We start from the raw sequence: 24,428 nt of genomic DNA, 5'->3' as shown, positions 1-24,428 counted from the left end.
TGTTGGCAACACGATCGACATCAATAATTGGAATATTCTTTTTGGAGTACATCCTAGTCAAGGTAAGGGCTATATGGTATCAATCTTGCGTTGATCGAAGAATCCCTTTCCCGCGATCCGAATGTATGTGTAACGTATTCCGTTGGTGACGATCGAAGCATAGAAAAACTACCCCCCCCCCCACCCTTTCATGCATTCATGATGAAACATAATACCGATAATATAGCGTTGATTTCAGATTGATTGTTGATACAGGCGAGAAATGCCACATTTTTTTGTGAAATGCACTAAACGCTGCATAGCGGCGTTTTCTGGGATTAGACAGGAATACTCTATAAAACTATACTCATATTCACCACGGTATAAAACGGGAATGTATGGATGAAAAAATTATTTCTTTTTCACAAATTGAACAATAGATACTCGATGTCAAATGGGCAATAGTTTTATATCCATAGCTATGATGTAAAATATAATTTGAGCCCTGCAAACACCGCCATGTATCCCTATTCTTTAAAGTGGTGGCCTTCTTACCACATGGTAAACAGCGACCTCTGGCACTGATTGAGTTAACGTGAGATTGTCTGAAGCCAAGGAGTCGTCTGTCAACACAGTTAGATCAGAGAACGAATATATTCACAAAATGGATCAAGACTCCTGTGCTGTGACCGATGAGGACTCATGATTACTTCCCTTAATCATGTTTTCATGCACTTCTTTATGACTGCATGTGTATTGCATGACATGGCCGTTAAAGTTTACATGTTGTAAAATTAGATAAATTAGGTCAATTAGAATCTTATTGGCCACGTTGGTCGGCCAAATAAATTGCTAGCAGAAACCCTGGTTTGGATCCGTCTGTGGGGTATTTATGCATGCATGTACTGCACGTGGAAGAATGATGGGGGAAAGTATGAGTGAGTGTACAAAGTGTGTATTTATATTTGATGAGGTAATAGAATAAATTAGTAATGGAATAAAATATGATACAATGAAATGTTGTACTAGAATTAATAGCGGTGTGCGTTGAGTGTATAATATAATTTGGAACATTTCCCAATCAATATCACTGGAGTTTGTGTGCCAAGCGTTTAGTTTGCAGTGCAGCATCCCAGCCTGCCGCTGGCTATTTTCTCTAAAACCATTACCCAGCATGGAATATGAGGACATGAGTATTACTGTTGTGTGACTGCATCGTATCTATTCTGATGTTGAACCATTTGCAAGCACGACATTGACGGCACATGTTATGATTGATTTTTACGACGCTGGTGTGTGGGAATTTACCTATCTCAAGCCCTGCCCCACTTCTCCTGATCCTCCTATCAGAACTCCTGCTTCCCTCTGACAAGTTGTGATTGGAGGATCAACAAAAGTGGGCAGGGCTTGAGGTAGGTAAATTCTATCAGTGATCTGAAGTAAATGAAAAGGAAGGAAGAAGGTCTCGATGCTACAAGATTTGAACGGACGCCCATAATTTCATATCAATCAAATCATAGTGTTGTGCTGCGTTCATGTCATTGAAAGATCATGGTAGGAACAACTGGTGAGGTCGTAGCTACAAGAACCGGTGTAAAAACCTGAGTGCAAAAGTGAGGTTTCTCCCAGACTTTGCTTTATGCTTGTGATAATTATTTTACGATTTTTCAATGGATCCCTAATCATCAAATCTGTGCTAAATGCTAAGTCCAGAATTCTGGACCCCTAGCCCCATTTCCTACTTCAAGTAGAACGGCGGCATATTCCATCAATGATAATAATAGTATACATGGTGTATATATAGTAATAATACCAATTATGTTGTCGATCTGTAGAGTCCTTTCTCAGCATAGTCCATGCTGTTCTTCATACAGGATAACCTGCAGCTATTGTTAGCCATACGATGAATGCAAAGTCAAAGGGGCCGTGCTCCAGTCTGTACAAACCCTGAAATAAACCTGGGTGCACCGTGGAGTAGGTCTTAGTGTCTGTTTCAGATTGGAGCACGACCCCTTTGACTTCACTTTGCATTACTTCTGTAATGCTACAGTAGCTGCAGCTGTGTTTATCCAGTATGAAGACCAGCATGAGCATGGACTCAACAGCATCATTGGTAAGTAGGAAACAGGACTAGAGTTTATACTGATCAACAGCATCATTGGTAAGTAGGAAACAGGACTAGGGGTTCTACTGATCAACAGCATCATTGGTAAGTAGGAAACGGGACTAGGGGTTCTACTGATCAACAGCATCATTGGTAAGTAGGAAACAGGACTAGGGGTTCTACTGATCAACAGCATCATTGGTAAGTAGGAAACAGGACTAGGGGTTCTACTGATCAACAGCATCATTTTTATTTATTTTTTTTGTTTCGTTTTGGGCGGGATAATGCAAAATGAATGAACACTGGAGTGTAAAAATTGCAGGACACATAAAAACAGTAAAAAATTTACAAATACATAACAGCAATACACAGAAATACTAGTGGCTAGAGATATGTCACATGTGTTCACATGACTGGTTGGTCTTCAGCCATTTTTTTAGTTGCCCTCTAAAAGAAGCAAGGGTGGGGCCTTCCCTTATGGAAATGGTGAGACTGTTCCATGTTTGACTGCCTTTTTTGGCCAAGCGTGGTCCGTCTACGTTAGACCATGCAGTCACCTCTGGTGTCTGACCTGGTGCAGAGTTCAGTGTTTCTTTTTTTGTAGATGAATTCCTGTACAGGAGGGGGAGCTAGTCCATGTAGGCATTTGTAGATGAAACGAGCGCTTTTTAAGACTTTGAAATGTTCAAAGCTCAAAAAACGATGTTGTTTCAGAATATTGCAATGGTGGTATGCCAATGGTTTCCTGGCAAATACCTTGATGGCTCTATGATAAAGCTGTTCGATGGGTTTCATTTACATTTACATTTAGTCATTTAGCTGACGCTTTTATCCAAAGCGACTTACATGTTCTGTACGACAAGCCATCAGGAAGAGCACAACTCTATCAGCTGAGCAACAATGTTCATCAAAGTGTTGAGTGCTACAGTGTAGGTTCGTTTATTAGGACAAGTGCATGACAGTACGGTTAGTTAGGGTTAGATTCTTTTTTTTTTTTTAATTCCGATAATGTTTGAAGAAGTGCGTTTTTAGTCGACGGCGAAAGATTGGACGTGTTTCGGCTGTCCTAACTGGGATGGGTAGTTCATTCCACCATTGTGGGGCAAGGACTGAGAATAGGCGACTTCTCTTTGATGACCCTCCCGGAGCTTGGATAGGAGTAGGTCTGAGGCGGCCAGAAGATGCAGAGCGTAGGGGTCTTGAGGGTGTGTAGTTAGAGACCATTGACCGGAGGTAGGCGGGAGCAGTTCACTTTGCCGCACGGTATGCTAGGTCGAGGGCCTTGAAGCGGATTCGTGCAGCAATGGGGAGCCAGTGCAGGTCCCTAAGAAGTGGGGTGACATGGGCCGACGTCGGTAAGTTTGAGATCAGGCGGGCCGCTGCGTTCTGAATGAGTTGAAGAGGCTTAGTGGCAGTGGCCGGGAGGCCAGCGAGCAGTGCGTTGCAGTAGTCGAGGCGGGAGATGACTGTTGATTGGACAAGGAGTTGGGTGGCTTCTTTTGTCAGGAAGGGGCGGATCCTTCTGACGTTGCTCAGGAGGAATCGGCAGGTTCTGGTTGTCGCTGCGATGTGAGCAGAGAAGTTCAACTGGTCGTCGAGGACAACACCAAGGTTCTTGGCGGTCGGGGACGCGGTCACAGCTGCATTCTCGACTGTGATGGAAAGGTCGGTCAGGGCGGAGGATTTGGCCGGCAGGTGGAGCAATTCTGTTTTGCTTAGGTTCAGTTTGAGGTGGTTGGTCGTCATCCAGGCGGAGATGTCGGACAGACAGGCCGAGATCCGCTCAGAGACGTGGATATCTGAGGGAGGGAAGGAGAGGAAGAGTTGAGTATCGTCGGCATAACAATGGTAGGAGAAGCCATGAGACGTGATAATGTTACCCAGTGATTTAGTGTAGAGGGAGAAGAGAAGGGGTCCTAAAACAGAGCCCTGGGGGACACCCGTCCGCAGGGGGCGGGTGGCCGACAGGGTCCCTCTCCATGACACTTGGTAGGAGCGGTCATTGAGGTATGATGACAGCCATGTCAGCGCAGAGCCAGCCACTCCCATTCCTGCGAGGGCTGCGAGGAGGATCTGGTGGTTGACTGTGTCGAACGCTGCAGATAGATCTAGGAGAATCAGGACAGAGGAGAGGCCTTTCGCTTTTGCTAAGTGAAGTGCCTCTGTGACCGCAATGAGGGCTGTCTCTGTGGAGTGACCAGTCCTGAAGCCTGACTGATTAGGGTCTAGAAGGTCCCTAAGAGATAAGCAGTAAGTTGGTTGGATACAGCACGTTCAAGTGTTTTAGAAAGGAAGGAGAGAAGAGAGACAGGACGGTAGTTGCCTATGACGGTAGGGTTCAGGGATGTTTTTTTTATGAGGGGCGTGACTGGCTTGTTTTAGGGAGGTGGGGACCACCCCCGAGTTGAGTGAGGAGTTGATGGTTGCAGTTAGGAATGGGAGGATGTCTGGTGCTATGGTCTGGAGGAGTGGGGAGGGTAGCCGGTCCAGCTGGCATGTAGTTGGACGGTTCGATGTTACCAGTGTCAGGGTCTCGGCTTCTGTAATGGGAGAGAAAGATGACAGAGTGAAGGATGAGGTTCTCGATTCAGCATTTGGAATGGGTGGGGGTTGGGAGAAGGAGCTGCGGATGTTCTCCACTTTTTCCTCAAAGAAGATCGCAAAGTCTTCGGCAGAGAAAGATGAGGGAGGGGGGGGTGGGGGAGGAGGGAGGACATGGTAGCATGCAGTTTGCGTAGATTCTTTGCAGAGGCCTCGATCCTATGGTGAAAGAAAGAAGCTTTGGCATTAGTAATGGTTTTGGAGAATGTTAACAAGAGGTTGTGATATGTATCGATGTCAGCAGTGAGGCGTGACTTTCTATACTTCCTTTCAGCTGCTCTCAGAACCTGTCTTTGTTCTCTCACTGGATCTGTCAGCCATGGACTGGGTGGGGAACGGCGGGCAGGTTTCTCAACGAGGGGACAGAGCTTGTCGAAGGAGGTTGTAAGGGCTGAGAGGAGGGTGGAGGTTGCCATCTCTGCGGAGAGAGCAGAGAAGGTGTCACTCAAAGGTAGAGCGGATAGTATGTCAGAGGAGAGGGTGGAGGGGGATAGGGAGGCCAGGTTGCGTCTGAGTGAGACATCTGTGAAGTGATCGAGCGGACCTGGAGGGCGGTAGAGTGTAACAATGGTGAGATTGAAAGGATTAGAGACGGATACTGCATGATATTCGAAAGAGGAGAGTGACAGTTCTGGGAGTGGTGTTAAGTTTGTAGCCCATGAAGGAGATGTCTCATGAGGCCAGTGCCTCCACCCCGTCTGGAAGGTCAAGGTGTGTGAGTGAAGTTATAGTTTGTAGATAATGCTGCAGGTGTTGATGAGTTATTGGGGGTTATCCAGGTCTCAGTTAGAGCCAGGAGCTGCAGATTTTGACTATGGGCGTAGGCAGTAATGAAGTCAGCTTTCTTGACTGCTGATTGACAGTTCCATAAGCGGCAAGTGACACCAGCAAATGACCAGTTTGTGAAGCCGTATTCAATGTGTGAGAATATCATGCAATGAAGATATGTTTTTGCACCATCAACTGTTAAAAAAGGCCAGATTTGTCTAAAATTAACTAAATACAAATTAATTGTGTGTTTAACTTTTTTGACATTTCTTAACACTTTGGTTGCCACTGGTTAACATGGTAAAACATGGTTGAATGCCAGCACCCACTTCAATGATAGCGTTGTGAACGCATAATCTATGTCTTAAATTATGGCTATGTGTCTAATCTGCCCGTCGCTTATCAATGACTTGTTTGCAGTCAACATTGTCAAAACGGATTGTTTTTTAATCTGTTCATTTCCGTTTTATAGCATTTTGAAAATCCCTTGTCTTCTTGAAAGTTTCAGGAAAATATAACTTTTCCGTGATAAACGGCATTTACTGGAATATTCTGGAATACACAAAAAACGTTTTCAAATAAACGCTAGATTATCGATAGTATATGTGTATTTATGCACGCTAGAGAAGCAATCTGAAAAATCTATTCTCATTTCCTGATCAGAAACACACACACACGCTGATATATAGGTGAAAACAGATCCGATTACCCTAAGACTGGTCAAATAGATTCCTTACCTCAGATCAGATGTTCTCCAAAAAGATTATTCCAATTCCTGATCGCCATTCCAAATATCGATCGTGTTTATTGATTCAGCGCTGGGTACTGTAAATATGTATTCCACGTTGTTTTCCGGCTCGGCAATCACTTCGATCCTTCAGATGGCTTGGCCGGAAAAGTAAAATGAGGAAACTGGACCCCCCCCCCCCCACCAGTCTAATCCAATGGGGTGCAGTTACACAGGGAGAGACGATAGGGGGCGGTATTTTCCCAATGGAGCTCAGAGAGAGTTTGGAGCACTAGCGTGAGGCTCGATTGATGAAATATGAATTCAAATCGCTAATAAAAAAAAAACTACAAACAAACGCGTTGCTGGCATTCAACTGGCGGCATGAACTAACGACATAAAGCGTCCGTGGCACTCAGTGTTAAAGGATAGGTTCGAGTCCAAGATGATTCCGAGGTACTTGAAATGGGAAATCAATTCCAGTTCCTCCCCCCTCCAGAAACAGCTGAACATCATGCATACAGTTTTTTTGTATTTAGCAGTAGGCATGAGTTTTGCAACCAGTGTTGGACCTTATTCATTGCATTTGTGAGGTTACATGAGATCAGGTCAGTTTTTTTTTACCATGTACAAAAATGACTGCATCGTCAGCATACATCTGTACATTGAAGTCAGGGCATATGTCAGGCAGGTCATTGATGTACAGGGAAAACAGTAATGGCCCAAGGATCGATCCCTGCGGCACACCGACTGGATTGTCAAGATAAGGAGATTTGACACCATCAACCATGACGCACTGTTTTCTGTTTGTTAGGTTAGGTAAGTAGGAAACAGGACTAGGGGTAAAACAAATCAAATTAAATATAAATCTCAACTTATCCTGTGCAAACATCCTGTTTCCTTTTGAAACACGTAAAATAACAGAAACAAAACATGTTCTCCGCACCATTTCACAGGGAATTTAAACGGCAAAAAATAAAACCTTTTTCTCCTCTCCAGGTCAGTGGATTACCTGCTGGACTCCAGCCTTCGGAAGGCCTACGGAGGGGGAGAGAAAGAGGAATAAGGGGGCTAGCATGTATGACAGGTTAGCCCCCCCTCCCACCCCAGCTATACCTGTGCTGCTTAACCCTCACTGTGAAGCACAAAACCAACACAGCAGGCATCAACTCCAAACCCTGAGGTCAACCTGGAGACTAGTGTTCAGCAGTCAAACATGGTTTCAAATGTAAAATTGTATTTACTTTAACAGGAATGTTATAATGTCTAACATATTCCTATATACTCAAGTAGGTGGCAGGGCATTCTCTCCAGCTCGAGGAGATTCTGGGTTGAATGTTTTTTATGAGGTCTGTCTGATTCTGAGAATTTTCAGTTAATCCCAAAAACCACTTGTACTTTTCTGATACTGGAGGGAGGCATTATTTTGTTATTTTAAACACAAACCGAGTATAATATAAGAAGTTATTAGCATTTTTAGCAATGATATTGCTATACAGTGGACATTTAAGTCATTTTGTATTGTAAACTGTGTGGTGAATCAGTTAGATGGTTTCGAATCCACCGCATGTGATATGTAGAAATGTTTTTTTTTCTTCATATTGACTTTTGCTGCCATTACACCACCTGCTGCCTCCTGAATGAGACAACACAGGGCTTTTTGGATGAACTAAACTGACTATCACATAGGCTTTAAAGAAAGAAAAAAAACTCAATTGTCACTTTAATGGGTTGGACATTCAGTGTTTTAGGGCTGTCCCCTCTGAGTCGATTATTGTTCTATTTGGTCTTAGTCGATGTGTATTAATTGGTCAGTTTGATCTTAGTCGATGAGTGTATTAATTGGTCAGTTTGGTCTTAGTCGATGAGTGGATTAATTGGTCAGCTTGATCTTAGTGGAGTGGATTAATTGGTCAGTATGATCTTAGTCGATGAGTGGATTAATTGGTCAGTTTAATCTTAGTCGACCAAGACTTTGTTAGTCGATTAGTTGTTTGTTTATGCTTTTTTCCATGCTGAAGGAGTTCGGTCTTGATAAATGAGGAGCACACATCTCTGGTGAGCTCTAGCTTTAAAGAGCTCCTTCATGATTGCATGTAGGAAACCAAATTAAAAAAATGTATAAAGTCTTGATTAGATGAACTAATCAATTAGTCGACAAATTCCTACAACTGTTGGTCAACTAAGAATGTATTTGAAGTGGAGGACAGTCCTAGAATGTTGTCTGGAGAACCTGTGAGAATGTCTCCAGTGTTGCACTCTCGCCAGCGACCCAGTCCTCACATCCAGACCACCTCCACTGAGACAAGAGATTCAGTGGTACACACACACTCTCACTGTACCGTAACCATAACATATAGACTGTTTCACTCGGACTTTATTGCTAGAGAACAGTTTGGACCCAAATGTAATTCCTGTCAACTATTGCATTAGCAAACAGGAAATAAACGTGGGTCCTTTTTAAGAATGTTGTCACTTTGAAACCGTCTATACTGAGGTACTGTAATGACAGCCCAACACGGTCAGTCTGCTGTTTAGGCCCACTCCTTCAATACCTTTTCTTTTTTTAACTTTTGTGTTTTCTCTGTTTTAGTTCTTGCCTCAAAACAAAAAAAGGGTGTCGCTTGGTGTCACTTAGATTTTTTTATGCACTTTTTATTTTTAATCAATTGTTTAGTTCTACCTTAGTGTCGGTCTCTCTGGGATCCTTTTGAGTTTTGCACTAAGAGCATCTTTATGCCACGTCACTGAAATACTGTAGTATCATCACATTCTGTTCTAAGACGGATAGACGTCGTAAGTGAGGGTTAGCTTCATACTGTTGTTTTACCTATGCAGGAGATGCTGGAAGGGATCAGGAATATTTAAATATGAATATTGTTGCCATGGCTTTAAGATATTTCGAGGAACCCAGGAGTATACTATGTACTGTGCTGCACTATGCAAGGGAAATAAGTCATCTTTGACATAAATGGGACTCACAATTTTCTAAAGGGATTGTTCGCTCTTTTTTCAACATCACATCAATTGTTTCATACATTTAAAGTAGCCTAAAGACAAAGGGAAATAAATAATACATGGTTTTGAATTTTGGATGAACTCTCTGGAAGATCAGGTTGAGCTGAGATCACTTGGCATTGCCAATATTTTTACACCCAAACATTAACGTAGCAATAAGTAATTAAGTATTGTACAATTGTGTCAGTTTTAAGTCATATTATCTTAGCATTTTTTTTTTTACAATGTATATTGTTTACTTTTTCATGACGAGAGACATGCTTAAAAGATGTAAAACAACTGTCTTTCAAACAGTGCTAACATTTCAAATTTGAATTGTAAAATTAAATGTTTTAGATTTGCATGCTGGATAGAAGGGAATGTTTTAGTTTCATCACTTACAAGTTCAGAAGACCCAATGTGTTCTTGCAGCAGTGTTTTAATGTATGTTTTCATCCTTTAAAAAAGAAAAGTCTAACCAGCTACCCGATTGTCTTATGCTGTTCCCATAGAAATGGAAAACATTTTTTAAATGTGATAGTACATAATTGAAAGTCAAAGATCTATTGGAGTGGGCAGCTAGAACTCAGCTGCCTTCTCACCATGTAGCCAAACTGTTTTTAAAACACTGTAGAGGAAAAAGGAAAATATGTTATATACTGATACTCTGAAATCTATAATTGAATAAATTAATGATACCAACAAATGTCTGTTTCCAATTCAATTTAAATATAAATTGAGCAAACACTTCACTTACTAATGATGAAGCATTCATTCTTGATTTGTATAGAGACTACTAAAACTATTTCTACATCAGATCACTCAAATGTGGTGGGGGAAACCCCATGTCCTAATTGAAATTGAATTGAAACCGTTCCTGTAAGGGGCCACGACGAGCCCCCTGGTACCTGATGATACTAGGTGGCAACAACAAGTATAGGCTAAGCTGAGCAGTGCTGGGGGGACATGATTGACAGCCCTTTCACAGAAACCAACTGCTGAAGCAACGTGTCATTGTGAAGCAAGCCACACCAATCTACAGCTCTGGTTTTGAATGGCAGCACACGCGCACCGGGGGGAGAAAAATCCCAGCTTGCTCTTTGTTGCCGTCCGTGTCCCATCTTTTATTCACTGTGTTGCGAATGCGATCCACACCAGAGAGGATCCAGCACCCGGCCGGCGCCACAGACAGATGGGGGCGAGATAGCGCTCTGGCAACGCGCGAGGGCTCGGTTTTTAACCAATGGAACGCCCCCCCCCCCGCAGTCGAAGCCAATCAGATCGGGGGGAGATGTAAAGTCAAGTGGCAGTAATTGATCTTGATTGAGTCAGTGGGCCACAGCTGACACCACTTCTGTTGATGAAGTGCATCAGCCCACATAAAAAGAGCAAGGTGGCTGGGCCTGAGAGGTTGGTTAGACGCTGTCATGCTTCTTGCTCACAGTCTTGTGTTTGTGACGGGCCTAGTTGTGGCTGCATTTGCGCCACAGTCAGGTAAGGAGCCTTCTCCAACTACCTATTTTCCTCCGTGTTGATCAAGATGCCTCCTTTGAATGTTGAATATTAGTCACAGCTGGAAATACCCTCTTGATGCCTCTTAAACAAACACTCTCTCTGTCAAAAGGGGTTCCACGCTTTGTCCTTGGCCAATGGATCATCACTGATGAGGGCCCTCAAGATGAAGCGCCTGGAATGTGGTCTATGGAGCTGGATTATCCAGACTGGCCCAACAGTCCGCCCCCACTGCCAGCGCTAGTTGAACTGACCCCGGAGTTTGAGGCCTGGTCAGCTGCCCCTCTGGAACCATATATTGTAGAGGAGCAAGGTGAAGCACTCTCTAACATATTCCCTCTAATTGCAATAGTTTATATTCCCCTCTAGGGAGAAGTGGTGATTGGGATTGTCCATCCATACTATGATGTGGACTATGGATTCCACCCCACCCCACCTACCCAACCTCCTAAAAATATAATATAAAAAAAAAAATACTCTTTGTATCACAAACGGTACTGTATTTGTAAATCTGGTATGTCATAAATGTATAGATGTAGCAGTACTGTCTATCTATGTCATGTATGTCATATATGTTATGATGAATTGAAAATGGGGGACCCTGATGTAAACAAGATGACAGTCTTTCTCTGGTCTGCATCCCCTTAACAATTGTGTGTATTGAGCTGTACTGTATTGTACCCATTCTGCAATAATACAATTTTCAATCAAACCCTTGAGCTTTTGACTTATGTTTTCTCAGATATGGAGGAGTGGTCGGTGTGGCTCCTCGTGTTGGTGGTGTTTGCGGTACTGCTGATGGCTACGGGAGCTGTGGGTATGAGCTACTACCTGTGCGTGTGGAGAGGAGGCCGCATCCATTACCGACCCCAGAGGGATTTCCTCTACAAAAGTTGATCTGCTCCCTCTTAACTTAAATAAAACATACTTTGCATTAAGTGGTTTTTATTGGGATTTGGTTCTTTGGTATAGAAGGTAGCCCACATTTGTGTATTGTGGATGGCCTGCACATGTGGGCTTTCCTGGGCATACTGTCCATACCGTGACTGCAGGGGGGGCTTTTTTCTTAAAAAAAAAAAAATCTAAATCCTGACATCTAAAATTTGTGTGCAAAGGTGGGTGTTTAGAGGACTTAACTGTCCTCTAAATGTAATGATGCTTTCTGGTATTTTAAGTGGAAACGGCATCTTGGCAAACTTCCAGTGTTATAAAATAGAGTAAATCTGGAGTAGTTTAATCCAAAATAAATGTAGTAATATTATTTCAGTGCAGGTTAAAGGGGACATTATTGAATGCATAGGAGCCATGCGACCTGCTGAAGGCTATGATCCAAATGGTGGATGCAGTTATGTTGATTCTGATTACTTGGCTCCTTAATGGTGTACGTTTTGTATATATATACATTTCTTTCAAGAAAATGTGTAAATTTTTGTCTTCAGCATCTGTTTCTCCTTGTATTGAGTAAGCTGGTTGGTGTAACACACACCACGTTTTAAATGATCCGATTCCCTGCTTGGCTGCCCCACACTCTATTCCCAACACTCTAAACAATAGTTTACATACTGGGCAGTAGATTAGGTAGGCAGAGTTCCTGGCTCCATGAGGACTGTTCTCACAGGATCCCTTGGCACGGAATGTCTAGTTATTTCTTCCAACATGGCTGCGCTGTGCTCATTGAACACTTTCAAAAGAAAATTGCACATTTCTGTGCAGTGGTTGAGTTGGTAAAACATTGGAAAAGCCTTATTGTAACTGAAGTATACATTATTTTTTAAATACAAGTGCCCAACTTCAGTTACTTTAACTCCTTATGCGACTTTACCCCAATTTATTTCATGGTACTACCTCTTCAGAATCAATATACTTAAATTCCTTCGTACTTACTCTTCTGAATTTCAGTATGTACTTTAATTTCATGGTATTACCTCTTCTGAACTGCCATGTACAGTACTCTAATCCCTGATATGATTTGTCTTCAAAGGTAGTGTTATCTTATTTGTTAAAGAACCACCTCTAGAAACTGTCCCTCAACCACCATTTTACAGATGAGTCTTTGCATTGTTTTCTTAGATTGTGGGGGTGGTCCTTTGTTCAGATAGCATATGGCCTGAACAAGATGACGATAACCTATGACATGTTTAGAGTGAATATTGCTTCAATAAAAAATAAGACTGCCCACTATACTTTTAAATGGGCAAACAAATACTATATTCAGTTACACGTAACAGCCACTAGAGGGCCTCACTAGCATTACTAATGCGGGCCAGCTGAGGGGCTGCCGGCGGCCTGCATTCCCAACATGATGAATCTGCGATGACTCAAGTCTACAGACACGAGGCTTTGGGCCAGTCGTTTTTGGAGGGCTTTCAGGCCTTTCCTGGAAGGGGGCGACATGCAGAGACCGAATGATGTTTGGGTGAATGTAGTAGTAAATGGCTCTGTGGTCATCTGCTCAGTAACAAGCACTAGACTTATGGTGGTGTAGATGTGGGAAAGCAACTGCACTTCTGATTGTATTTCTGCTATTTTTGGACGTCACGTGAGGGAGCACACTTACCGTCTGACAGTGATTACAGAGTGTAGACGGTGAGCATTGAATGACCATTTGAAAGAAGGGGTTGGGGCCGGGGGGGCGCTGCCCTCTCAACTACACCCCTGGTCACAAGGGTCAAAGCCCTGTTTGAATGTTGTCCAATGTGATGGCTACTTTCGAAGGCCTATATTGTTTTTTGGAACTGAATGTATTGATTGAAGCGCCAGGTGCTGTTGCCCCAAAAAGCCAAAGATGGCCTTGTGACACCATTCTACTAAAGCCAGGATCCCAATGTAACCCTGTTACCCCAGTGACCAAACCAATTTAGTAAGACAAGTGTTCACTTTCGCCTGGAAAAGACCGTGGGACCTGTTTTTTCCCTCCATAACGGCCAAGCCCACTCCATCACCAAACCTCATCTCACTTTCCAAGCCACTGTTTATGTACTTGTTCTTCGCCTTGGGCAAACCCCCCCCCCCCCCCCCCCCTCCCTCCCCAGAATCCATCTTGATCGGAACAATGTTGGAATTGGCGGGAATATACCATGTTATTGGCGAGACCCGAGCTGTAAATGTGTAAAAGAGTAATGTTTTAATTCGGTGTCTAGGACGAGCGCACAGGCCCCCGATCAGATCCACAAACATTTATTATGAGTCTCCCCCAAGCAATATCAGGTGGCATTAGGGGCCCAGAGGAGACAAAGAGCTGATGAATTGAATTAATCTCCCCTCCCGTGATGGATGGCTCTGTTCACAGGGGCTGGGGAAAATGGGAGCATTGTTCATCTGTCACGCCGATCGCCACGACCCTCTTTGATTTGTGCCTGGGTTTCTGAAGGCCACAAGTGGCCAAGAGAAGCCCCCCCCTTCTCTCCACCCCTCTCCCTCCCTGCCTCCTCTCCAAGAATTCCCAGATCATCTAAAGCCTGCCCCACACCCACACAGCCCACACTAATAACAATACCACCAGCCAGACGCAGGGAGAGGGGAAACGGTCCCTCACACACAGACAAGCAAGACAAAACAATTTGTCAAGTTTTTTTTTCTTTTGCTGTGTATGCACCATGTGTGATTGAAATGTAGTTATATTTCAGTGTGTGCGTATTTGAAGTGTAGTTATATTTCAGTGCGTTCAGTGCATATTTCAGATCCAGTGCAATGTGGATGTCAATGTGATGTGATGAAGTTGGTATGAATCTTTTATTTATTTTACCCACTGGTAGGTGTCTATATAATTCCTTGGATATGAGAGAACTGTATGTGTGCGTGTGTGCGTGTTGGTGTTGAGGAGATCAGTATTTGAATGAAAACAGTTGTATATTTTTACCATTACTGGATAATGTCGCTATGGGTTCCCCTGGGAAAGTGGGTGCTATGTCCTCCGTCCCCCATGGGACATATGTAACTTGGGGGCCTGGGGACATGCTCACCCAGGAAGAAAGATAAAACAAAAAACTCTTCTGGAGCCTTTTGATAAAGCATATCTGACAAAATTGGGGCCCTTGTACTAAACAGTATGCTGGGAACAATTGAAATTAGTGTGATAATGCAGTTAATATACACATGAATCCTGGGCCTCTTGGGGACCTTTTGTTGTTGGGGCCCATGGTGGTCAGGCCCAAGGGCATTTTCCCAGTGTGCCCAGTTGTCAATCTTGTATGTGTGTGTGTGTGTGTGTGTGTGTGTGTGTGTGTGTGTGTGTGTGTGTGTTGATCCAGGGGTTATTTAGTCAGAAATCAGAATCACACACACGCACGCACGCACGCACGCACGCACGCACGCACACACGCACGCACACACGCACGCACGCACGCACGCACGCACACACACACACACACACACACACACACACACACACACACACACACACACACACACACACACACACACACACACACACACACACACACACACACACACACACACACACACACAGTATTCCTCTCATCTCAACCTGCAAGGAACATATACTGTACATACGCACTCTCAAGACATTGAGAGAGAGAGAGAGAGAGAGAGAGAGAGAGAGAGAGAGAGAGAGAGGGAGAGAGAGAGACAACACAGAGAGACCTCTTGAGTAAATGACTTGAGTTTGTGGACGGGTCACAGTCGGGGCAATAATTGAGGTGTTTTATGCTCAGCACTCGATTTATTGAGGTCAGTGTAAGGCTAGGTTCTGGGGGTAAATGATTGTGATTTTCCCCGGGACCCTAAAGTGAAAATAAAAGGGAAACAGAGCATATCAAATCAGACCACAAAAGGAAGAAAGGAGGAAGAAGGAAAAAAGAAGGAGGGTGGAGCTGTTTCACCAGAACTAATAAACGAATAAACTTCCATTTCGGTCTCCGACACGCAGAGCCGTACTTGAGAGGGCAAAGGAGACATTTACCAGATTAGGCTGCTTTGATGCTACTAACTACACCAGGGGTGGCCAACCCGCGGCTCGCATGCGGCTCTTTGGCCGTCAATGTGCGGCTCTTCCACCCATATTTTTTTTTTTTTTTTTTTTTACTTTTTTTTTCTTTTTATGTCACTCATTCCATAAGGACGTAGAATAAACATTTACAATTTTTTTTTAAATGGTCCATTTGCATGTTCTTGGTATCTGAATCTAGGGACATATATGGATCAGTGTCAGAAATAGTGTGTCTGTTACTAGGCTTGAGTAAATTGTAATGAACCAAAGGAGAATATCAATTCTATTTAAAAAAAAAATTATCTTTGACTGTAAATAACACCATGCTAAAATTGACCAGACCTGAAAAATCTAAGCAAATGAATAAAGGGAAGATGATTAAACAGAAGGTTTTGTAGATACAGTACTGAATTCTGCCATCTTTTTTATAATGTAAATTTCTCCACCATTTTTCATCATATTGCAACACCGTTTTTTGCAAGACGTTCACAGAAAGGTAGAGAAACTAACTGCGTTCTGTTTTATGGCAATAACGTTCAGGTTTGTGGGAGATAATCCCAAAAAATAAGAGAAATTAAAAAGTAAATCCAGAAGTCAGATGATTGACAGGGGCTGGTGTGAGCTGGGTAGGGTAGTTTTTCGAAATTTGAAAGCCCTGAGTCTCTTCCTTCAAAAGACTACACTCACTTTTGGCTGTGCCACTTCCTCCTGTCAATATGCGCCGGTTTCCGACTCAATGCCCTGAGATTTCTATAATCTTATATTTCACTAATAACAGTTAAAATAATTGGTAAACAAACATAATGCTGAAAATATACACTTTTACTGTATATCTCGGGCTTAAGAGGCTAACCCTGTGAGGCCCAAATTAAAAAGAAATTAGCAACTTCAGAGGCCAGAGGGTGGGACATATAAACACATTTACTATCAAATAGCATTGTGAGGCTGAACAACAGGACCAATTGACTATACATGTGCTTAAAGGGGAACTATCTTATAAATGGCTTTTTTCAGTGTTTACCATTGTTTCTTAGCTATGTGGACTTATATTAATAGGATATATGTCTCTAATTCTCATATTGGCGAATTCTTCCAATTCTCCTCTCACAATATTCACCCTCACTGAACTGAGTCATCTGAAAATGTGCATATCTGTGATGTCAGAGATTTCTCAGCTGCATAATAATGTGGCAGTTGATGTGGCAGTTGGCACCAGGCCACACAGTGGTTGGAGCCCAGCCTCAAAACGGCTTAAGATCTTGAGGTAGAAAAATGCGGTTTTTAGTACTTGATTAGAAATACAAAACAATGCATTTTTTTTGAAAAAAATCTAGGTGTTCCATAGACTCACAGGAATTCTGTAAAAGTGCCCAAATAGTGAAAGAAATAGTAAAATAGTTCCCCTTTAACATTTTTTAAATAAACATTATTTTTTTAAATGGCTAAAAGTGATTTTGTAATTTTGCAACCGTGGGTCTCACAGGGTACTTTTAACCCTGTGAGGCCCAAATAAAAAAGACATTAGCAACTTCAGAGGCCAGAGGGTGAGACCTATAAACACATGAAGGGTGCCGTGACTGAAAAAAAAGGTTGAGAAACGCTGGTATATGGTGTGGCTCTTTGTGGTACCACAGTAATTTTTTTGTGGCTCTTAGTCTCTGACTGGTTGGCCACCCCTGAACTACACTGACCTCACTGTACGCACTGTCGCACTGCACACACCGACTACACTACACACTGTCGCACCGCACGCACCGACTACACTACACACTGTCAAGTTTCAAGTTTCTTTATTAGTTGTCATACAGAAGTACAGAATACTTTTATACAAAATGCTTCTTTCTGTTACGCTCCAGAGACTGTGCTAGACAAAAATAGATAAGTATAAAATAAAATAAGTATAGCAAGTATAAAATAGAAGTCACGTACGTTCAGTATGTACATATGTACAATGTTCAATGCAGAGTAGAAGTAACTGAGTTACCATACAATATACTAGTATACAATATACTAATATACAATATACTATACAGTGCAAAGCAGAAATGGGATGAGGTACAAGGGTACATGGAGGGTACATGGAGAAGGAGAGGATGAGGAGGAGTGTGCAGTGGATGGAGAGGGGGATAAAGAGGAGCGTGTGGAGGACGTGAGGGGAAAAGGAGGGGGAGTGAAGTATGCCCGTGCTGTGATTATGACAGGACCCCCCCCTCTACGGGCGCCTCCCGGCGGCCCAGGCTTGTCAGGGTGAGACCGATGAAAGTCCCGGATGAGATCCGGGTCCAGGATCATCGGCCGGGAGATCCAGTTCCGCTCCTCCGGGCCGTAGCCCTCCCAGTCGACCAGGTACTGGAAGCCGCGGCCGCGTCGCCGCACGGCCAGCAACTCCCGGACCACGTAGGCCGGGTGGTTGTCTATCACCAGCGGAGGAGGGGGCTCTGGAGCAGGGGGAGACAGGGGACTGGAGACCACCGGTTTGAGCTGGGAGACATGGAAGGAAGGGTGAATGCGCATAGCTGGAGCTTGACAACAGAGGGATTTATGAGGGACAGGATTTTGTAGGGCCCCACGAAACGGGGGGTTAGTTTCCGTGAGACGGATTTGAGTGGCAGGTCCCGAGATGAGAGCCATACCATCTGACCTGGTACATAGGCGGGAGCCGGGGTCCGGTGGCGGTCGGCGAAACGCCGGTTCTGGTCCGTAGTGCGGAGCAGCGCAGCCCTCGTCTCCTCCCAGATCGTCCTGCAGCGACGGAGATGGTCTTGCACCGACGGCACGGCGATCTCCTCTTCCTGGGCAGGGAACAGCGGGGGTTGGTAGCCCAAAGATGACTCGAAGGGGGACTGACCTATGGCCGCCGAAGACAGGGAATTCTGGGTATTCGACCCATGGCAGGAAGGCGCTCCAGCCGGAGGGGTCCCGGGCTGTCACGCAGCAGAGTCTGGATCCCAGGTCCTGGTTGGCCCGCTTTGACTGGCCGTTGGTCTGTGGGTGGAACCCGGAGGAGAGGCTGACCGTGGCCCCCAGAGCCCGACAGAAGGCCCTCCAGACCTTGGATATGAACTGAGGGCCCCTGTCGGAGACGATGTCTGCCGGGATCCCATGGAGTCGGAAGACGTGGAGTACCATCAGGTCATCAGTCTCTGCAGCAGAGGGGAGTTTGGGAAGAGCAACGAAGTGCACAGCCTTTGAGAAACGGTCAACAATGGTGAGGATGGCTGTGTTACCGTGTGAGAGGGGAAGGCCGGTGACGAAGTCCAGGGCGACGTGCGACCAGGGCCGACCGGGGACAGGGAGCGGACGAAGGAGCCCGGCGGGCGGTCGATGGGAGGCCTTCGCACGAGCACAGACGGTGCACGCCAGGACGAAAGCGCGGGTGTCCTCTCTCATGGTGACCCACCAGAAGTGCCTCTTCAGCAGGGATAGTGTCCGGTCGATCCACGGGTGGCACGCGAACCGGGAAGCGTGAACCCACTCGAGCACCTGGGAGCGGACAAGGTCAGGGACAAAAAGCCGGTTAGGTGGACCGTTACCTGGGTCCGGCTGGGCACGCTGTGCCTCCCTGACGATGGACTGGATCGCCCAGGTGGCGGTGGCCACCAGACAGGAAGTGGAGAGGATGGTGTCGGTGGGACCCTCCTCGGGGACGAACTGCCGGGAGAGGGCGTCTGGCTTGGTGTTCTTGGAACCAGGCCGGTAGGTCAGGGTAAAATTAAACCTAGCGAAGAACAGCGCCCAGCGAGCCTGGCGAGAGTTCAGGCGCTTGGCCGTTGAGACGTAGGCGAGGTTCTTGTGGTCCGTCCAAACCAGGAAGGGGACCTCCGATCCCTCCAGCCAGTGCCTCCATTCCTCCAGGGCTAGCTTGACCGCAAGGAGCTCCAGGTTCCCGATGTCGTAGTTGACCTCGGCTGGGGTTAGGAGGCGTGAGAAGAAGGCGCAGGGGTGCAGCTTCTGGTCAGTGGCCGAGCGTTGGGAAAGAACCGCCCCCACTCCGGTGCAGGAGGCGTCCACCTCCACCACGAACTGGCGGGACGTGTCCGGCTGGACGAGGATGGGAGCGGTGGTGAAGCGCCGGCGCAGCTCGGCGAAGGCGGAGTCCACTGCGTCGGACCAGACGAAGGGCACGGAAGGCGAGGTGAGTTGGGTGAGGGGCGCCGCGACCAGGCTGTAGTCCCTGATGAAGCGCCGATAAAAGTTGGCAAACCCCAGGAAGCGTTGGAGCTGTTTGACCTTGGTGGGACGGGGCCAGTCGGACACCGCTCTGATCTTCTCGGGGTCCGCCCGGATCTTGCCGCCCTCAATGATGTAGCCGAGGAAGCCGATGGAGGAGACGTGGAACTCACACTTCTCTGCCTTGACGAACAGCTTGTTCTCCAGAAGACGCTGGAGGACCCGGCGGACGTGCTGGACATGCTCCTCCATGGAGCGGGAGAAGATCAGTATGTCGTCTAAGTAGACGAAAACGGAGCGGTGGAGTACGTCACGGAGAACCTCTTTGACGAGGGCGTGGAAGACAGCAGGGGCGTTGGTCAGTCCAAAGGGCATTACCTTGTACTCGAAGTGGCCGAGTGGTGTCTTGAAGGCCGTCTTCCACTCGTCTCCCTCCCGCATGCGGACAAGGTAATAGGCGTTCCTGAGGTCCAGTTTTGTGAAGATGGTGGCACGTTGCAGGGGCTCAAAAGCAGAGTCGATTAAAGGCAGGGGGTACTTGTTTTTTACCGTGATGTTGTTGAGACCCCGGTAGTCGATACAGGAGCGAAGGGAACGATCCTTCTTGGAAACGAAGAAGAATCCTGCGCCGACAGGAGAGGAGGAGGGGGTGATTATGCCCGAGGCCAAGGATTCGTGGACGTACTTCTCCATTGATTCTCTCTCTGGGCGCGAGAGGTTGAACAGGCGACTAGCGGGGAGTGGCGCTCCGGGGAGTAAATCAATGGCACAGTCATATTGGCGATGAGGAGGCAGGGAGAGAGCCTGTTGTTTGCTGAAAACCGCTTTTAAATCATGGTAGGCCGGCGGAATTTCAGACAGATCAATGTTCTCATTGGGGGGGTGCGAACCGGCGCCCTCTAGTGGCGGCCGAGCCGACTGCAGACAAGCGACGTGACAGTGGGCGCTCCAGCTGGTCACCAGGCCAATTGATAACGGGATTGTGTAACTTGAGCCAAGGCATGCCCAGGACAATGGGATTGTGGCGAGTAATCCGCGTGAGAAGTTTCCCGTTTAACCCCCGGGCGTCACGGGGTATCGGCAAGGCGTCAGTAGCGATGTTGTAACGGGAGACTACTCCGGCGTCGATGAGGTTCTCGTCGGCCCCTGAGTCAACCAGGGCGGATAACGGGAGTGATTGGTTATTCAGACACAGCGTGGCGCGGAATAGCATGTTTGGGCCAGAGCTGGGAGCGATATCAAGACTCGAACAGACGCCCAGCGCTACTGTCGAGCCCCATCGTTTGGGCGAAGCGAGCATGAGGCAACGGAGTGACCTGTTTGACCGCAGTACAGGCATGCTCCTGTAGCGAGCCTGTGTCGGCGTTCGCTGGGGGGGAGATGTGAGCGGTCGAGATCCATGGGCTCGGAGGAACTATTTTCTTCAGCGCGGGCGGCGCGACGAGGCGGACCGGGTATAGGCGAACGAGCGGTGCTAGCTTTCTCTCTACGACGTTCCCGAAGACGCAGGTCCAGTTCCCTGGCCAAATGGATTAGCTCGCTCAGGGAGGTGGGTCTTTCTTTGGACGCAAGCTCGTCTTTTATAGCGTCGCTCAAGCCCTGGCGGAATGCGCCTCGCAACGGTGTGTCCCCCCAGTCGGAGCCGGCGGCGAGGATGTGGAACTCGATAGCGTATTCGCTTACGCTGAGGCTTCCCTGGCGGATCGAAAACAAGCCGGAGGCCCCCTCTGAGCCATCTGGAGGGTGGTCAAACACTTTACGCATGTCGTCGACGTACTCGGAGTACGAATTGCAGAGGAAGGAATTGTTATAGTGGAGAGCGGTGGCCCATTTCAACGCCGCGCCTGTGAGCAGAGCCGACAGGTAAGCTACCTTAGACCTATCGCTGTGAAACGTGTGAGGTTGTTGTTCAAACACTAACGAGCACTGGAATAAAAACACACGGCATTTGGAGACGCTTCCGTCGTAACGCTCTGGTGCGGGGACAGGGGGTTCTCTATGCGGGGGGCTTGGTGCAGCGGGGGTAGCGGCTGGTAGGCCCTGCTGTGCCAAGTGTGCCTCGATACGGAGATATTGTGTTTCTCGCTCAACGGAGTCGAGGGCGAGAGCGGCCAGCTGCGCCGTGACGGTGTCTAGGGAGTGAGCGAGTTGGTCGACCCGGGCGGTCTGGCCGTTGATGATACTCACAGACTGCTTCTGAAACTTCTTCCATTCCTCGGTCTCGTGTACAGCTGGTGCTGTCATCGTTAGGTCGTGGTATTCTGTGAGAACTTGGGTCTGGAGCACAGCCCAATTGCTGAATACACGAGAGGAGATAGGAGCGGTTTCAAGGGTGTTTAATTGTCAAATGAGCAACACAGGAATTGGGGGGAATAGAACGGGGTTATGTTCTGTCTTGTGGCTGCCGTGGCGGCAGCGAGCGAGCAAGCGGTCCTTGTGCTTGTCTTGGAAGCTGCTGGGCTGCAGCGGGAGAACAAGTGTTCCTCTTCGGGGACAGGAGACGTCTAGGCAGGGACGGCGGTCCTTTGGGGCACAGGAGAGAAACAGGTTAGAGTAGGCAAATACAAGGTTGGAATCCAGCAGAGCTTTAGGCAGAGACGTCGTACCTGGGTAGTGGTAATTAATACCACGACAGCTTCTGGTCAGCGTCGAGGGGTAGAAGTAGTCCCCCCATCAGGGAAGGATTGAGTGCAGCTGTGGAGAGTGGGGTGCCTGACCGCGTGCGAATTAGGGGGATGGAGTACAGCTGGGCGTATGAGGGTAAAGGGAGGGGTGGATGGAGAAGGAGAGGATGAGGAGGAGTGTGCAGTGGATGGAGAGGGGGATGAAGAGGAGCGTGTGGAGGACGTGAGGGGAAAAGGAGGGGGAGTGAAGTATGCCCGTGCTGTGATTATGACAGTAGCCTGGTATCGACCTAACATCCTTCATCAGTATCTGTAGCCTGGTATCGACCTGACATCCTGCATCAGTATCTGTAGCCTGGTATCGACCTGACATCCTGCACCATTATCTGTAGCCGGTATCGACCTGACATCCTGCATCAGTATCTGTAGCCTGGTATCGACCTGACATCCTGCACCAGTATCTGTTTCGCTGCATCCCTCATTTCATGGATACTCATAATTAAACATAATGCAATATGTGTGGTGACACATAATGACTCAAATCAATAACCAGACAGAATTACATCCATGATGGTGCAATTTCCAATATGCAGCATAAAAAGACATAACATGTCATCGGTCTGTTATTAAATCTTCTAACAGCTCTTTAATCATCAAGAGACATAACATGCCATTAGCCTGTTATAAAAGCCTCTAACAACTCTTTAATCATCAAGAGACATAACATGCCATTAGCCTGTTATAAAAGCCTCTAACAGCTCTTTAATCATCAAGAGACATAACATGCCATTAGCCTGTTATAAAAGCCTCTAACAGCTCTTTAATCATCAAGAGACATAACATTCCATTAGCCTGTTATAAAAGCCTCTAACAGCTCTTTAATCATCAAGAGACATAACATGCCATTAGCCTGTTATAAAAACTAAACAGCGCTTTATCAACACATTACGATTAGGGATGTCCGATATTATTGGCCTACCGATATTATCGGCCGATATCGGCATTAAAATGTGATATCGGAAAATATATATATATTTTTTTACATTTCTATAACCTTTATTTACCCAGGCAAGCAAGTAAGAACAAATTCTGATTTTATTTATTGTCAAAAGTATGCATAATGTTGTGTTAATTCCACAACAAGAGATATGTAATGTTAATTACCTGATATTATAAAAAAAAATTGGGGGGGGGGGGGGGGGAACCCTGCATATATCGGTTGATATCGGTATCGGAAATTAAGAGTTGGACAATATCGGTATATCGGTATCGGTAAAAAAGCCAATATCGAGCATCCACACTACTGGCACCACACAGTCCTAACATCCATCCAACCTACTGGCACCACACAGTCCTGACATCCATCCACACCAGGAAACATTGCACAGAAGATTCCATCTGAAAATGGATTGCTTCATTAACTATTCTGAAACATCAGCTCCAAGCCAGAGAGCTGGGCCTAAATATAGACAGAGTGCTACTAGTAATAATTCAGATGCATGGAAGCAGGGATCAATATGTGTTTAGCTTAATACATGTCCACTGAGGTTACCACACAAAACAGCTGAACGGGAGGCAGGTCAATACACTGGGTTTTTGGTTGATGGTTTACCACACGCAGTCCAATACAGTGTTAACAGTGATTTTCACTGCTGCAAGGTCGTGATTCTTGATTTGACACTGTAATGGTGTGATGGAAGCTTTGTGCTCTGTATGCAGGCCGTGTGTGTTCTTTCTTTCTCTCTCCCTCTCCCTCTCTCTCTCTCTCTTTTTGTGAAATGAGTTAGGGAGAGCATGAAAACTGAGCAGACCATCAGTGATCCATTATGTATGAGGAGCTGCAAGGCTCCCGCTGAATCCATGTGCAGGTGGCATGGGAGGGTGCAGCCATGTGGAAATGCTGCCTGGTCACTTAGGGCACACTATCTGTGGTAATCTCTCTACATGAAAGTGCAGCACACACACACACACACACACACACACACACACACACACACA

At 46.2% G+C, this 24,428-nt stretch overlaps 1 protein-coding gene across 1 annotated transcript in view; it reads left to right on the top strand.

The window, feature by feature from the left end:
• mtfp1 (mitochondrial fission process 1) overlaps window positions 1-9,876 on the top strand; it is a 36,205-nt gene extending 26,329 nt beyond the window's left edge. The window contains exon 4 of the mRNA XM_084324204.1: window positions 7,179-9,876. Within this exon, the coding sequence (XP_084180330.1) occupies window positions 7,179-7,245 (67 nt within the window). The 3' untranslated portion in view covers window positions 7,246-9,876. The remainder of the gene's footprint in view (window positions 1-7,178) is intronic.
• Window positions 9,877-24,428: the final 14,552 nt, after the last annotated feature.

This window comes from Notolepis coatsorum (genome assembly GCF_963971535.1).
Source record: "Notolepis coatsorum genome assembly, chromosome: 11".
NCBI classification, from domain to species: Eukaryota; Metazoa; Chordata; class Actinopteri; order Aulopiformes; family Paralepididae; genus Notolepis; species Notolepis coatsorum.
This window is presented reverse-complemented; position numbering and strand designations above follow the sequence as displayed.